A 15,865-nucleotide genomic window follows, 5' to 3' on the forward strand; every position below is an offset into this window, starting at 1 on the left:
ATGCTGAAGCTTCTCCTTAAACATTTTGAGCACTGAGAGGAGAGGACTTGGTTTCACTACCCAGTCTCCTGAGTTAATCTTGCGTTGTTGCTTTCAGAAGCAATTGATTTCTCTCCGCAAAGAAAAAAAAATTGCAGAGCGCACTGGAAATCTGTATGCTTCAGCAAATGCATGGAATGTGAAAACCTTGGAGATTGAGCTTAATTCAGAATCTATGGAGACATTTGACTCAATCAAGCTGTGCATAGACCACCAGCTGTATTTAGTTCATTCTGCAAATATTCCATTGTGCAACCTGTGTCCAAGGGGGGCTGGTGTTAAGTTTTAGTTTGGAGAGGCACAGCTTAGAAGGTTGCCTGTGTTAACACCTCATAAATACTCAAGTGCAACTCAAGGGGAAAATCTCTCAAAGTAGGAATCGTGTTATTATTTTAATGAGGGTCTTTCTCAAGGATCACTCCCAGAATGGAAGGAGTGATTATACATTTCACTCATTAAACTGCTACGAACGACATCCAAAACAGGGAATATACTATATAAGATCTTACTGTTAATGCACAATTTAATTTTAGCAGTGAGTGATTAATTCTAGTGTGATAAATATTTAAGAATCTTTGCAGCATATGGGTAATGAAAAACTAGGCTGCTGTTAGGTGGTACACTGCATGCACAATAACATGCTGTGAAACAGAGTACCAGTATTGAGTATGGAAACTGGAAACCTAATTTGAGATATTTTTAGAGGGACAGTTTGGATTTATTCACAGAGCACAAATTAAACATTTATAAGAATTCAGTAGAGAAAGGCTTCTATCCTTTCTTGACTCATCACACTCTCAATCAGACTAGACTGTTATGTTTCAGAAAATTAGCAAACAGTGCCATTATTCAGTTATACATATTCCAGGTTTTGTTCTCCAAGTATACTTGGAAAAAATTGTTATAAAAAACCATTCCGGACATCATAGCATTTTAATATGATTACACAACTGCCTGGCATTGCTGTTATTGTCATGGCAACTGTGTTTTTTATAATTACATCCCCAGGTTTGCAATGCATCACTGTTTTATGTTGTCAGTGTACTACAGAACCTGTGTGTCGATAGCTGTAATGAATTCCACTGAGGGAATGCATTTGATAGTTTTTTAATCTGTCTGGATTGCTACATAAAAGAATACTTGATACACACAAAATGCAATTTTTTCCGTGGACATCTTTGTGCGAAGACGAGACAGGAATTTTCAAGCCAACCTGATGCACTTCTATTAGGACCTTATTTTTTCAATTGCTGTCCGGTTCTGCCAAGATGCAAAAAACTAAAGCTGGATCCTGAACTGGCCTTGTTTCTTACTTGGTTTAATAACACTATTTAACACAATTTTTGTTCCTGGGTAGTAAGTGTTATTTCCTAATTGCTTATGCCTCAAAAGTATAGAAAATGGCTATTATTCCCCACAAACTTTGCTTTTGTGACCAGGACAGTGATATTTTGAAATGTACCTATTTCCATTGAGAAAACAATCTTTTCGTTCATATAAAGTCAGAAAAAAACAACATATGAATCCAAATGAATATGTATTTATACTAAAGTAATACAAAAATGACTTCAAAAGATTTAGAAGTGAGTAATTTTTCGGGATTTACGATTATACTGTAAATCACTTTCACGAATCAGCCCCCAAATGTAGTCTCCCATCATGTTCTCATTATACTGTCCTTGGTAGCGGCGTTCAAAGTCCAGTATATCCTGGTGGAAGTGCTCGCCTTGCTCCTCCGAGTACGCTCCCATGTTCTCCTTGAATTTATCAAGATGAGCATCAAGGATATGGACTTTGAGGGACATCCTACAGCCCACTGTGCCGTAGTTCTTCACCAGAGTCTCAACCAGCTCCACATAGTTTTCGCCCTTGTGATTGCACAGGAAGCCCCAAACCACTGCGACAAAGCTGTTCCAAGCTGCTTTCTCCTTACTAGTGAGCTTCTTGGGGAATTCATTGCACTCCAGGATTTTCTTTATCTGTGGTCCGACGAAGACACCGGCTTTGACCTTTGCCTCAGACAGCTTAGGGAAGAAGTCTTGAAGGTACTTGAAGGCTGCCGACTCCTTATCTAGAGCTCTGACAAATTGTTTCTAAGGCCCAATTTGATGTGCAGTGGTGGCATCAGCACCTTCCGGGTTCCACCAATGGCTCCCACTTGACGTTGTTCCTCCCCACAGAGAACTCGATCTGCTGTGGCCAGTCCCGCCTGTGGTAGTGCGCCTTGGTGTCCCTGCTGTCCCAAAGGCAAAGATAGCAGGGAAACTTGGTAAAACCGCCTTGGAGACCCATCAGGAATGCCACCACTGCAGCCTCTTGATGCCATCTCAGAAAAATGCAGATATGTATCCACTTTAGCTGGAACTAAACTGAACTGCTGGGCTTAAGGCCCCTGTATTTATACTACTATTTATATTACTGGAAAGTTCTAGAAGTTACTCCAAGTTTACTCAGCACTGAATCTAACTGGAATGTTCTGGAATATAGGTAAATTTCAAAATATCTCTGTCCTGGTCACAAAAGCAAAGTTTGTGGGGAACAACAGCCATTTTCTATACTTTTGAGGCATAAGCAATTAGGAAATAACACTTACTACCCAGGAACCAAAAAAAAAAAAAAAAAAAATATTTGTTACCTGGTGTAATTAACAGTGTGATTTTTGGATGCCAGTTCCCAAACAACATAGCAACCCTTCTCTTACTGTGGTGTTGAGTGAGCGCTGGTAGAAGGTGTTGAGTGATGAATGGGTTTGCTCACTGCATCCAGAAGCAATCATCTGCTCATCAGCTTAAACTTTCATGTAGTAAAAGTCAATATTTTGGATTAAACAAGAGCTGTGTCTGAAGTATGGCCTGAAACCCAGACAGTCACACTTACCAAAACTTTACTGGCTTCATAAAACTTGCAAACCCTGCCAAAGCTAGCAAACAGGTTGCATCATTTTTAATAAAATCAGACGGGAAAAAAAAATTCTAAAAACAATGGGCAGGCAATTTAAAGGCACACTAAAGTCTGTGAGCAAACGAAGCATGCATGTGTCCTGTAAATACTGACAAACCCCTCCATGCAAGTCTCAGCTCCTTATTAAAGGCGTGCTAACCCATCTGCAACATGATCCCTGGGGTTGGTTGAAAATCGGTTGCTACTTATTACTAATCTGGGATATGTAGAAATCCAAAACGCAATACATAGATACAAAAGTTGCTGCTTCTTCCAAGTAAAGCATTACTTTGTGTGTTCAAGCTCACTCCAATGATCGAGCTGCAATCAGACCATGTGACCTGCAGCACAATATAAAAAAAGTGATAGTGGGAATAAAGTTAATAAGAACAACGTTTAAAGTATTGGTTAGCACTCTTTTCAGTCTGCTAAATGCATAAGTTTAAACAGACAGTGCATTGTCTGTTTGCACCTGTGACCTGTCTGGAAGTTGCAGGCTTCCTCTCCTGCCCCGCCTCTAGCCTTTTATTCCCACCAGGGCCGTTCTGATTACACTCCTGCTTCTGTCTGCAAGCTGATGATGTGAGCTGCAGGCAGATCCCTAAAGCCCTGCCCATCAGCTTCTCTGGCTCTCTCAGAGTCCTGTTACTGCCTGGCTTTCTCATTAATGGAAGAATGTTTGTATTCCTCTGCAGTGCCAGCAGCTCTCTACTCTTTACATCAGGGCTTTCTTCACGGTGGGGTCCAAAGCACCCAGAGTAAAAAATATGAACCCCAGAACAATTTGAAATATGATCCCGCCATAAAAGATAAATCATTAATACAAGCTGTTCCTGTTTGCTAACAGCTATTTCATTCTAGAATAGATATTTTGTAAACTATTACGTCTTCATAAAAGTATTTAAATTGTACTTTCTGTGCAACATTTAATTATACTGTGTGTTCTGTCTGAATCTTTGCTTATTTTAGGTCATTATTTCCCATAACTAATTCAGCAGATATTGCTTCTAAAAAGACTCCTCAAGGTAGATTTTTGGATTACTTACTTACAATGTACTTAAAGTGTAAATCTTTTTGCACAATATATGTTAAGCTGAGGGGTGGTTAGGGTTAGGGTTAAGGTTATGTCATGCAAAAAAAGTACATTGTAAGTATGCATGAAAACATTGTAATTAGACACAATGTAATGTGTTACCATAAAGACTACACACATAATAAGATATTTAAACAGGTAAGAAATAATTTAGTTGCTATATGCCTTTAATTTATTGCATGTCGATCTTGGACATAAAGTTTTGCAAAAACTGTGCTCATTTTGAGAGTGCATTACTATATGCTGTTAAAAGTGCCATAAATGCTGTCAGAAACACAGTGAGGTGCAAAGGTCTTTTCTGGCATTGGTATTGTTGCATTGCTGTTAGGCTCAGGGTGTGCAGTGCAGTTCCATTGCTACAAACCCTTCATAAACTAGGAGATGCCATTATTTATATTGCAGCGATGGTATACTCATTACTGCTATGGTCAGGTGATTGATAGCCCCCAGTTTTCTTTTCCTAACCAGAGGAAACTCCTGTCCCAGGTGGGTTGCTCCGTAACTTGATCATGTCAATGTTTTTTGTGCAGCTCTTCTTTCTTCTTGAACCCACAATGTTCACCTTGAGACATAGGGGCCCGTGTAATTACCCGTGCAATTACCTCCTGTTTTTGACAGGAGAAAATGAAATGTTACAGAATGAGAAAACAAAAATAAGACCTTGAATTGTATAGCTTATTACACAAAAGGAGAAGTGGCATGTCTCTGTCATTCACTTTCACTGGGATTCCTAGTCTTGATAACAGGACACAGTACAGTTTGAATAAACAAACATCACAGACTCCCCTTCACAACAATGCACTACCTGCCATTGACCAATTCCAAAGCAGTCTGACTCAAACAGAACATGATTTGAATTAAAATCCTTTTAAAAAAAAAGTCCAAAGAACTTTGAGACACTTGTCAGTACTGTATTTTTATACAATGCATGTCATTATTTTGCAGTTAACTTTCACATGTCTACGTTTATGGTGAGGAATAGAGTATAATTTCTTTATTAGGTTAGGGAAACCTTTAACTGCTCCAGGGTTTTTACTCTACATGGGTGTTAGCCAATTAGCGCTTGTTTTGTCGATGCTGACTTTATCTGTAAAATCAAGGACACGCTTCATTGTGATGGCATCATTTACAGAAAGAGTGGGTGCATTGTAATGTCATTAACCTAAGCAAGTAGAAAATGCAAGCTGATTTAGAATGGACAGCTGGGCATGCATGCTGGAATAGGACTGATAGGTAATAGCTAAACTGAGATAGATTATGTTTACAGACACCCCTTCCATACTGTATTCCAGCCTATCATTCCTTCTCACCAAAATGACCTCATGACTGAAGCCCGAGTTGCCAGAAGTTCAAATGCAGACTGTTCATAAAAATGTACAAAATGAGGCAGTTGGGTTTAAAATTATTGTTGAATTCATGCTGGCTGATGTTTAAACAATCACTTTATTCATTTTTTGTTTTTTTAGCTCATCAATGGAAAATGCAAGTCAATGAACAGGATACTGAGAATTAATCAGGAACATAAATATGTCTGAACAGCGAGAACTTTACAGAGAAACTGATACATAAAACATGTTTAACAACCTTCTCAAAGGACAAACTGAAGGAACATGAGTCTGAGAGACAAACTAGAGTTTATTTTTAAAGTCAGTATCTCCACCCCAGGACTGCACTGTACCATAAAAGAATGCAAGCATAAACTTTAAATCTGCAACGTGTGCAAATGCTTGAGGGTAAACAACTACAGTATCATAAGCAAGCAGAAGGACCTCAGTGACTTCACAAGGGGCATGACAGTGGTCCATGCAGGGATGGCCAAAGTTGCCCCTCCCACTCCTGGCCTTTGTACTAACCCGTCTCTAAATTGTTTAATTGAATCAATTAAACCTCCACCCAGACCCTGAAGTTGAACCCTGTTAAACCACGGGTAGACTGTCCCTCCAGGACCGTGACAGGACACCCTTGGTCGACCAGGTGTTTCTGGAATGGCAACGTTTGCAGAAAACCATCAAAATACAACTCACAAGTAGGTCATGATGGACTCTTCTCAGCAACAGCAGGGCTACAGTAGTCCAAATCACACAAGCCTCGAACAAGACCCATCTGTTTCCTTCAATGTGCAGGGAGCTACAGTACATGGTCCTAACCACTATTACAGCCCCTCCAAGGGTGTCTGTTAGGAATGGATCGTAGTGTGGGCCGACCTATAGCAAACTAAATATGCTTGTGTCTTAATGCGCACAGGAAGGCACTTAAATGAGTGGTGCAAGCACATGGTACACAGGACTGCATGAGGGCTAAACAAAAACAGTAAGGAGCCCAGTGCATTTATTAGCACACACTAATATTCAGTTTATAACCCATGGTCAGTGCTTTGAAAGTAAATATATGAGTGCTGTAACACCTTTTATTGCCAGAGTGCATATAGACTTTGGGTTAGATTCTCATGTACCCTGAATCATCACTGGCGCATTCTGGTCTACATTCTCAGAGTGACTTACTTCAAATCATCATGCGCATGAAACACACCCAATAAAGCTACCAAACCAGACATAAACAACACAAGCATTGAATTGAGGGGCTTGTGAGTCATCTAGAGCTGCTCATTATTGTTTTTAGAAATATAAATAGAGTTTTTTTGTTTTTATTTATGTTTTCCTTAGGACAGAAATTGCGCAACATGACAATTTGGATTAATAACTTTCAGAATCTGGTCTTTCGTGTCCAGTAATGCTGTCTGCAATGACTGTGTTGATTAAAGAAATTTAAAAATGATTTTCAAGTACTTACAGGGTATCTCCTGTCTAAAGCAGGCATACGACTGCCAGATCAGGACAATTAAGAACTCATTAACACAATTTATATATTAGAGCACATAATTGTTAATAGGTTAAGTCCCGTAAACACAGAAAACCAATAAGTTTAACATCCTAATTATCCTAAATTAAAAAAAAAAAAAAAACAGCACTTATCAAACTTGAACGTCTGTGCAATAATCTGATATCCTACAACATTCAGGTTTATGATTAGTATGGTAGTATTTTTGCCAGTTTGGAAATATTTTCATGTTACTTGGGATTTGTAGACTCCTGTTAGTCTATACAGCTTAATGATTATGAAAAATGACAAGACACACTGAGGCATGGGGTCCATTAGAAAAGCATGACATGGTCTTGTATTATAAACTACATAATTGTTGGCTTTTGAATGGAAAAACTAAACTGCTATTCTGGGACTAAAATAACAGTTCTTCATAACAGAGTTTTTTTTTTAATGTCATGTAATTAATTCTTCTAAATCATGTCATCATCGCTGACCAATCAGTAGACATATTTCTGTACAAAATGTAATGAAAAAAGAATATGGTATAACAGTGTATTACAGCACTATGTATGAATTTAAAGGAGTGCCAACTAACGTAGTACAATCCATTATCTGCTGCTGAGTAACAATAATTAATAAAATAATGAAATCTGATATGCATATGATTGTTTCTGGATTTTGTGAACAGGAGAGGAGTGCTGCACCAACCGGTTATTTGGTTCTCTCCACAGGTGAGGATCATTGGTGGTGATTTGGCTAATATACCATTCCAAGTGAGACAAGAGAAGAACTTGGGTCTGTGACGACTGCTTTTTAAACCCAACATACAGGAGGAAACATGTTAAAGTTCGAGACTAAATTCAGAAGTACGTTCCAATTGAGACATGGTGTTTGCCGTCTCCAGAGGTTTATCCTGCACTCCCATCAGGAAGTCTGAAGCTCAATTCATAAAAGCCTGCTGGATGTTTACGGAAATAATTACGACCCTGGAATTCAAGAGTCATGCACAAATAAATACTTTCTGTTCACAGTGAGAGCCAGAACGTCCTATTACTTCCAGATACATGCCATTCTGGTTAATTGCTCACTCCTGCAGCCTTTTTAAGTTATTAAAACAATGGTCTCTTTTAAAAAAGAAACATTTTTCTTTCACAAGTCTTTCATGGAACCACCAAGAAAGGGTATTAAAACCAAAACTCGTCTAGGACAACTGGAAGCTGCTAGAGACTGGAAAATGCTGGCGGATGTTGGACAACGGCTTATTATCACCTGGGATTGCCACTACTAACCTTCAACCTGCTATTGTCTTGTGGTCTGGATCAGCACTCCTTGTTCACCTGGTAGAGTTAACAGTGCCATGGGAGGATTCTGTGGATGAGGCGTATGAAAAGAAGAAACTTTGGTGCACTCAACTCGCTAATGAAGCGGAACAGCGAGGATGGAAAGTTCAGGTTTTCCCAATGGGAGTGGGTTGTTGAGGATTTGTGGCACACTCCACAACCCGGTTTCTCAGAGACACCCGATTCAGTGGTCAAGAGTTGCGAAGCATAGTGAAAGCAGCAGTGAAGCAGCAGAGAGGAGCAGCAACTGGCTTTGGTTGAGATGAAAAGATTCTGGTTGGGGACCTCAAGCACAGTAGAAAGAAAGCAATGTCGATGAAAAGGAAGGTAAGTAAACTGGGCTTAGCTGACGACTTAACACCTAGGAAGGTGCCCACTTGAAGACCACAGAGAAGTACCCTACTCAGCTCAATCCAGACGGTTGTCATGCTGATGAGCTGCAGAGACCACACTATGGTTGATCCCTGGAGCCAGCATTGCAGCCATTGTGTGTGCTGATGCGCCAGGGAGGCAAAATATGCTGATCCCTGGAGCCAACATTACTCTTCACCCATCAACAGCAGGCAGAAGGATATCTGCATCATCAGATGGAAGGAAACGCAGATAGATCACATTAGTTTACAGTAAAAGAAGCTAGCTGGTGATTATGTTGGCGAGAGCCGACTCCAATATCAGCATGAAGTTTTAACACTGACTTTCATGTAGTGGAAATCATCAAATCATCAAAGAATATTCTCACTGGCACCAAATCAATCACGCAAGCCAATCATACCTTTGATACAGTATACAGTATATAGAGCTAACAGCACATTATAAATAAGCTTTCATCTATAAGGCAGATAGAATTTTTTTTTTTTTTTAAATATAGCAAATATAAAACCTAATTATCCCAGGGGAACTATACTACTAGCAGCAGGTTAAACTTTTGGACATTTTAAGTGCCACATTACAGACTGAGAATGGGCTGGGTTTTTTATTTATTTATTTATTTATTTTTATTCAGTGCCCAATCCTAATCTCACAGTCTGCAGCAGGGTGCTGATTCTGTTATTCAGGAGGATCTCTTCAATTGGGGAGAGCGTGTGGGCGTGAGGATTACATTTTTACATTTTAAGAAATTTGACAAAGACGCTATTGTTGACCCTCCAAAGAATCTGAAGGGAAAACCTCAACAGGCAGCTTCAGTTTAGGAGGAGGAGAGAGAGCTAGAGAGAGAGAGAGACACACACACACACACAGCAAGAGAGAGAGGGTGAAAGGAAGACAGAGGGGAGTGAGAAAGAGACCAGAAGCGCCCACTCTAACACAGGTACGAAATGCGGGTAAATACAGTAGCAATAAAATTTGTACCACTACCTTTTAAAAAAAAATTGTATTCATATTAATTTGCTGCATACACTTGCATTGCGTTTTATTCAAGTTTCGCAGTTTCTGGACGACTAGAGGGTGAGGAGTTCAGTTTCTCTAATTGGGTACAGAATATTATCGATTAATAAACGATAACTGTATAGCCTTATTGAAATATACATATTTATCAGCCATATCTTTGCATTGATCATAGGATCATTGCGTTTGTTTAAATCACATCTGGACTTTTAAGTTAATGTTAATGGTTAATTAATTAATAACAATACATTCATCGGAACTACGTTGTATCCTATATATATAGTATCATAATATTATATATATATATATATATATATATATATATGGCAATCCGTTAAGCCTGTGAACACACCGATATGAGTTTACCATGGCAATTGCTTATACCTTTATTATATCATAGATTTTGAAATTCCAGCACGTTCTTTTTTTATGTTAGTGGATTCTAAAACAGCGGGTTCGTTCCTGTGGTATTAATAATACTAGCCTGTCCCGCGTGAGTATTCTATTGCCAACCATTACAAACATACAGTGCACAGGTGTTCACCACTACAGCGCTATAGCTGCCTGCGAGGCTCCCTCATTTTTAACAATCAAGCATTTGATCTTTTTGATTTATGTCATAATATTTTGGCAGTGAGAAATCTATGCAAGGATAACAAAGTGCATGGTCTAATGACTTTTGGATGCACACATGGTAAAGCGGTGTTCGTTACATTTCTTAGAAGTCCAGTCCCATAAGATAAATCTTGCATGTGACCTAAAACTTTTATTTAAAAATAATAAATAGTAATAATCATAGAAGACAATAATAATAATAATTTTAAAAAGTGCTGTGAATCAATGTGTGGTAATTGATGTATTGTACCTCAGACGGTAATGTATCCCTCGCTTAATGGAAGCGTTGCATCAATCTTCAGATTCTTCGCGGGCACATGTTAAACGGAGTGATGTGTTTTTGACTACGGTTCCTAATATAAAACTCTGGAGTGTCTGGGTTTCCTTGCATGGTCTTGTCTTTTAAATGCTCTACCAGTGCCACAGGCCCGACCGATTCACATCCCCACTGCATTACCTGTGGGTGGTCATAGCTCCTGCTTTAGTTTTTGTTGTTGTTGTTGTTCTGCGATTTGATTAGAAAGAAAAGGATTTAATTCAGTCATGGCTAGCATCCATAGTCAAACTGCGTTTTAAAGAAGTTGGGTCCACTTTTATTGCTGGATCCCCTCAACATCTATTCTTTTTAGCTGTTTGTTTGCAGCGCTATTCCAGCCTGCATTCAGCTGGCTTATGTGCTCAGTAGTCACATGGTCAGCCATGGATACACGTTCTGCCTGGCTGAGCTTAGGGCTGAATGTGGAGACCAGCATCAGAAGGGGCAACTTTATTTTTACTATGTGTTTATAAGGGGAATCGCTATACTATGTGTTTATAAGGGGGAAGCGCTATATATATATATATATATATATATATATATATATATATATATATATATATATATATATATATATATCACACAGTAACACTGGTGGCCAAACTTCAAAATGTGTTTTTACTGCAGCCTAAAACCTGTAATCCTTAGAACACTTTCTAAAATGCCAGTGCAATCAAACTTGTTTTATTTTACTTGGCCCCATATGCTGGTTTTGGCCAGTAATGTATCACATGTCCCTGAGTTTATATCTTTCCTTTTGACATTTCATTCTAAATTAACTTTTGGTTCAGTGCTTTCAAAACACCATTTTTGCCTTGCTCAGGACTTTCATGTTATGTTTTTTGGACAACCCTCAAATAAAGCAACATTGACTTTGTAGACATCACTACAACTTGAAATTCCTTTTCTTCTACAAGCCAGGAAAAATAAATCCTAATAAATGAAACGTAGAGCTCTATACCACTGCAATGGTAAAGCCATCACCAGAACTGGGTCCCTCCTTGGGAAGTGGAATACTGTACACGGCTCATTCCGTGTGCTTTGGAGAGGGGGTGGACTGATGAGGCCATCGCTGATGAGGTCATCACCGATGAGGTCATAGCTGATGTCATTGCAGGGGAGCGGTCGGGTTTCGAGCCTGTGATGATGCGGGGGCGGGGTTCTCGGCTAAAATGTGATATGTTTCCCATACTGCAAGTTAACACGTTGTATGCAGGGTGTCTTACTGTAGTAGAAATGTCACCTTGTGCAGTTTGGGTGAGAGGACCATGAAGAGAAGTTGAAACACATGATATATTAACTTATTATGTATCACACAGATTGTACCCAGGAACTGCTAAACATAAACATACCTGAACATTTTTCATAGATGAGTTTCAATTCAATTTATAATACAAGTAGCAATGTCCCACACTCTACAAGGATAAAGACACTGCACTACATTCATAGTAGCTGCTAAATTCAATCTGCTTAGTACATAGGTTGAGATCCGAGAAAGTCTGGGAGGCATCCATATTGTAGATTCTAAGAAAAGTTTCCCTGCCACAGAAATATGGTGCAGACAGAATATGTTCGAGTAATTTTTTCCAAGCTGCTCAAATTAAAATTGTTTCTTTACCTCATCAAACATGGGAAAAAATGTTGGAAAAGGTTCCGTGCAACCAACTGCCAGAAAAAAAAGACTAAAAGTCACCATGTGTTTCATGCACTTAAAAAGTCTCAGTTTTGCCTTTCTGTCTTTCTATATTTAAACTGCAGTCCATCCCAACTTGATATAGAAACTCCTTGAAAACATGGTGACAGAGCATGCTAATGGTCAACACATACACATTACTTGCACTGAGCACTGCATCAACAATGCATTAAAAACAGAACCAAACTCTCGCTTCTCCTCCTCCCCTCGGAACTCTTTCCTTGTCAAAACACTGCTGGCAGCCCCAATAGAATGTTTCCATTATCAGGGCTGCTTGGCCTGCAGCAGTGGCTGAGACAGTAAAATAAGCACAGTATGCTGTGAGTACAAAGCATTGAACTTTCCTGCAAATGCATCTGACTGCAGTGAGCTTATTGTACAGCATAGCAGGAGCCACACTTGAGACAACATTGGAACTCACGAAAAAGAAAGAAAAATAAACAAACAGCATCAAAACAACATTTTTTTAATTTTTTTAAAAACTGTCCGAGACTCTCATTTCCAGATGTCTGGTTGCAGCACAGAACGAATAACTTGCAACATAAAAACATATTAATGAATAGTGCTTTATTAATAATATGATGATGGTATTTCAGATACTATTATCAAAAACAATTATCTACGTTGTGTTTTGTAGCCAGTTCTTTCTGTGTTATAGAAATTTTAATTCAGGCTTTGGCTGTTAGCCCGTGCCTTGAACAATTCACTCATTGAGAACATATTTTCATATTTTATATTTCATAAGTATATTTCTCCAGTGTTGACATCAGTATCCAGTAGTTAATTCCAAATTTTAGGTAGGTGTTCTTTTCCAAGACTAAACGACACTTAGCCAAGGCATCCTAAAGGGCACACTGGGATAACATCTTTATAGATGTATGTATTTATAATAGGGTTTCCACGTTACGTTTCAAGATATGCACTTTGTTCTCCCCACCCATTGCTTATCATTCCTTTTCGTTTGCCTGCACAGGATCCAGTACCATGAGAGCCCATCTAAGATATTTCCTCCTTCTCAGCCTTCTTCTGATTGCTGTGGTGTGTGGTCAGAGACGAAAACCTCCTAGACCAACAAAACCACAGAGGAGACCATCACCACAGCCAGAGCCACAAGAGCCCACTGACTTCCCTCCGCCCATTTTGGGTCCTCCTTCTGTCTTTGAAGACTGCCCCAGGGAGTGCTACTGTCCCTCGGATTTCCCCAGCACCCTCTACTGTGACAGACGCAACCTGAGGAAGATCCCCATCATCCCACCCAGGGCCCACTATCTCTACCTCCAAAACAACTACATAGACGAGGTGACAGAAGAAGCCTTCAAGAATGCTACCGAGCTGAAATGGGTTAACATGGACAACAACCGGATCAAGAAGGTGGACCTCCAGGTCTTTGAGAAGCTGGAGAACCTTCTCTTCTTGTACATGGACAAGAACAATCTCCAAGAGGTGCCCGGTTTCCTGCCTCCCAACTTGGAGCAGCTTCGTCTGAGCAGGAACCAGATCTCCAAGATCCCTGCCGGAGCGTTTAATAAGCTGGAAAACCTGGCCATGCTTGACCTTCACCATAACAAGCTGAGCGACAGCGACCTGGGCAAAAATATCTTCAAGGGCCTCAAGAACTTGGTTCAGCTGAACCTGGCACACAACATTCTGAGAAAGATGCCTCAGAACGTGCCACCTAATATCTACCAGCTGTTTCTGGATTGGAATAACATTGAGGACATTCCCAAAGATTATTTCAAAGAGTTCCCAAACCTGACCTTCATCAGGCTTAATTACAATCAGCTGACCGACAAAGGGGTGCCCAAGAGGATTTTTAACATCTCCACTCTGTTGGATCTTCACCTTGCCTACAATAAACTCAACAGTGTTCCCATGATTAATTCCAAGTTGGAGCAGCTGTATATCAACCACAATAATATCAAAAGTAAGTTCATAAGGCTTTTCCTTGCCTATGGGATGTTCTTGCAAGCAATGTAAAAGTTAATTTGTATTTTGGTCAGTACTTGAGATCTCCAAGTACCACCAACTGTCCAAGTGAATGCAGTTGTGCTGTAGGCTCACAGTGGCGTCTTCTATCTTCCATGAATGACTTCTGGTGTCATTTTACTGTTCAGTAGTTAAACCAAGGGTTGATGTACTTTGTGGGCATGCTATGAGTCTGTTTCAAGTATCCCGGCTAAATTTGAATATTCATTCTGTTACCTAGTGTAACTGAGGAACTCACTAGCTAAAAGTGTGTCTACTTGACTTCGTTCCTCAGTTTGACCTTTGACATTTAGGACTTTTTTTTACTACTTTTTTCTTAATAAAAACCAGAAGAACTTGAATATTTGCACAGCCATATGCCAGGCAAGTAGTACAAGTCCTCATGAACACTGTTTTGTTTTTCTTTGCAGGCATCAATGGCACAGAGATCTGCCCATATCCTATCATGACCATTGATATGAGTAATGAGGACAGTGTCCCTCGTCTGCGCTACCTGAGGATGGATGGGAATGCAGTTCAGGATCCCATTCCAATGGACCTGATCATGTGTTTTCGACATCTGAAATCAATCGTCATCTAAACCACACATCCCTTCTGCTTTCTAAGAAGCGACAAACTTGTTTATTCTTGAAAACTTTCTCTGCTAAAGGCCAAGTGCCTTTGGAACTATACTTCCAGAAACAGAAGCCTTTTGAGCGCATTATGTATCAGATATAAAAATTAAACAATGCAAGCAAACCACATTCATAAACAGCTTCACTCGTTCTAGAACCCAACTGTCTTAATATCTAAATTATTCTGAAAGTGTGGACAACAGCCCATGCATTCATGAGCTTTATTTACTATTGTTTTTGAAAGTTTGTTTTTAATTAAAAAAAAAAAGTAATGAAGATGTACTACGCGTTATTTCATGCCGTTTAGAAACATTTGCAGAAACAGAAGGCGTACAGTGGCCTCAACAGCAGGTTCAATCTGTACTGAAGTTGATTGGTATTTTAGTACAGTTTTCTATCTGCATTTCTAATGCAAAGCTGGACCTTAAAAGGTGTTTGACAAAAGCAACTTTCCTGAAAGACTCAAGTACAGTATAGTGCAGTAAGTAGCTTGCTTGATGTTTAGCTAGAACATGTTCTGCACAAAATGAAAAACTAAAGTTTTCAGTGGTCGATTGTACATTAACAAGTGGAAGAGTTAGTCACTAGCTCTTAGTGATGGCTTATTTAATCTCACTGTATATTTGTAAAGGAGACTGGCTCTATTAGATTGTATACATAGCTGAACGTTATGTAAAAATGACAAATGGTCCTTGATCTCTTAATGGGATGGAGCATGGACCCACAGAAAACTTTTTTTTTTTTAGCACAACCTATATGCTAAAAACAAGACTGCATATGACAGTCAGATCAAGCACAATATTAAAAATGAAATAAATAACACCTGAAAACTAGTTTTGGTTCAGCTTGGTTCGAGTATATAAATATTTCTGTTCTTGATTTGCATCACTGCAGGTAAATTTCTTTTGGTTTCTCCTACTGTATCTCATACTCCTAATAGCCCACTCTTCTCTTGTGCGGTTGTACTGTCATTCTCAATAGATTACTCTCTACAATCCACAAGAGCAGCAGAATGAAAGT

At 39.3% G+C, this 15,865-nt stretch overlaps 1 protein-coding gene across 1 annotated transcript; it reads left to right on the plus strand.

Moving 5' to 3' along the window:
• Positions 1-9,304: 9,304 nt before the first annotated feature.
• Positions 9,305-15,678, plus strand: LOC121299964 (prolargin-like). The gene is made up of 3 exons (XM_041228257.1): positions 9,305-9,544; positions 13,219-14,169; positions 14,642-15,678. The coding sequence occupies exons 2-3, from the start codon at positions 13,230-13,232 to the stop codon at positions 14,809-14,811; spliced, it is 1,110 nt and encodes a 369-aa protein (XP_041084191.1). The 5' UTR covers positions 9,305-9,544; positions 13,219-13,229; the 3' UTR covers positions 14,812-15,678.
• The last annotated feature ends 187 nt before the right edge of the window (positions 15,679-15,865 follow it).

Source organism: Polyodon spathula, chromosome 25 (assembly GCF_017654505.1).
Source record: "Polyodon spathula isolate WHYD16114869_AA chromosome 25, ASM1765450v1, whole genome shotgun sequence".
NCBI classification, from domain to species: Eukaryota; Metazoa; Chordata; class Actinopteri; order Acipenseriformes; family Polyodontidae; genus Polyodon; species Polyodon spathula.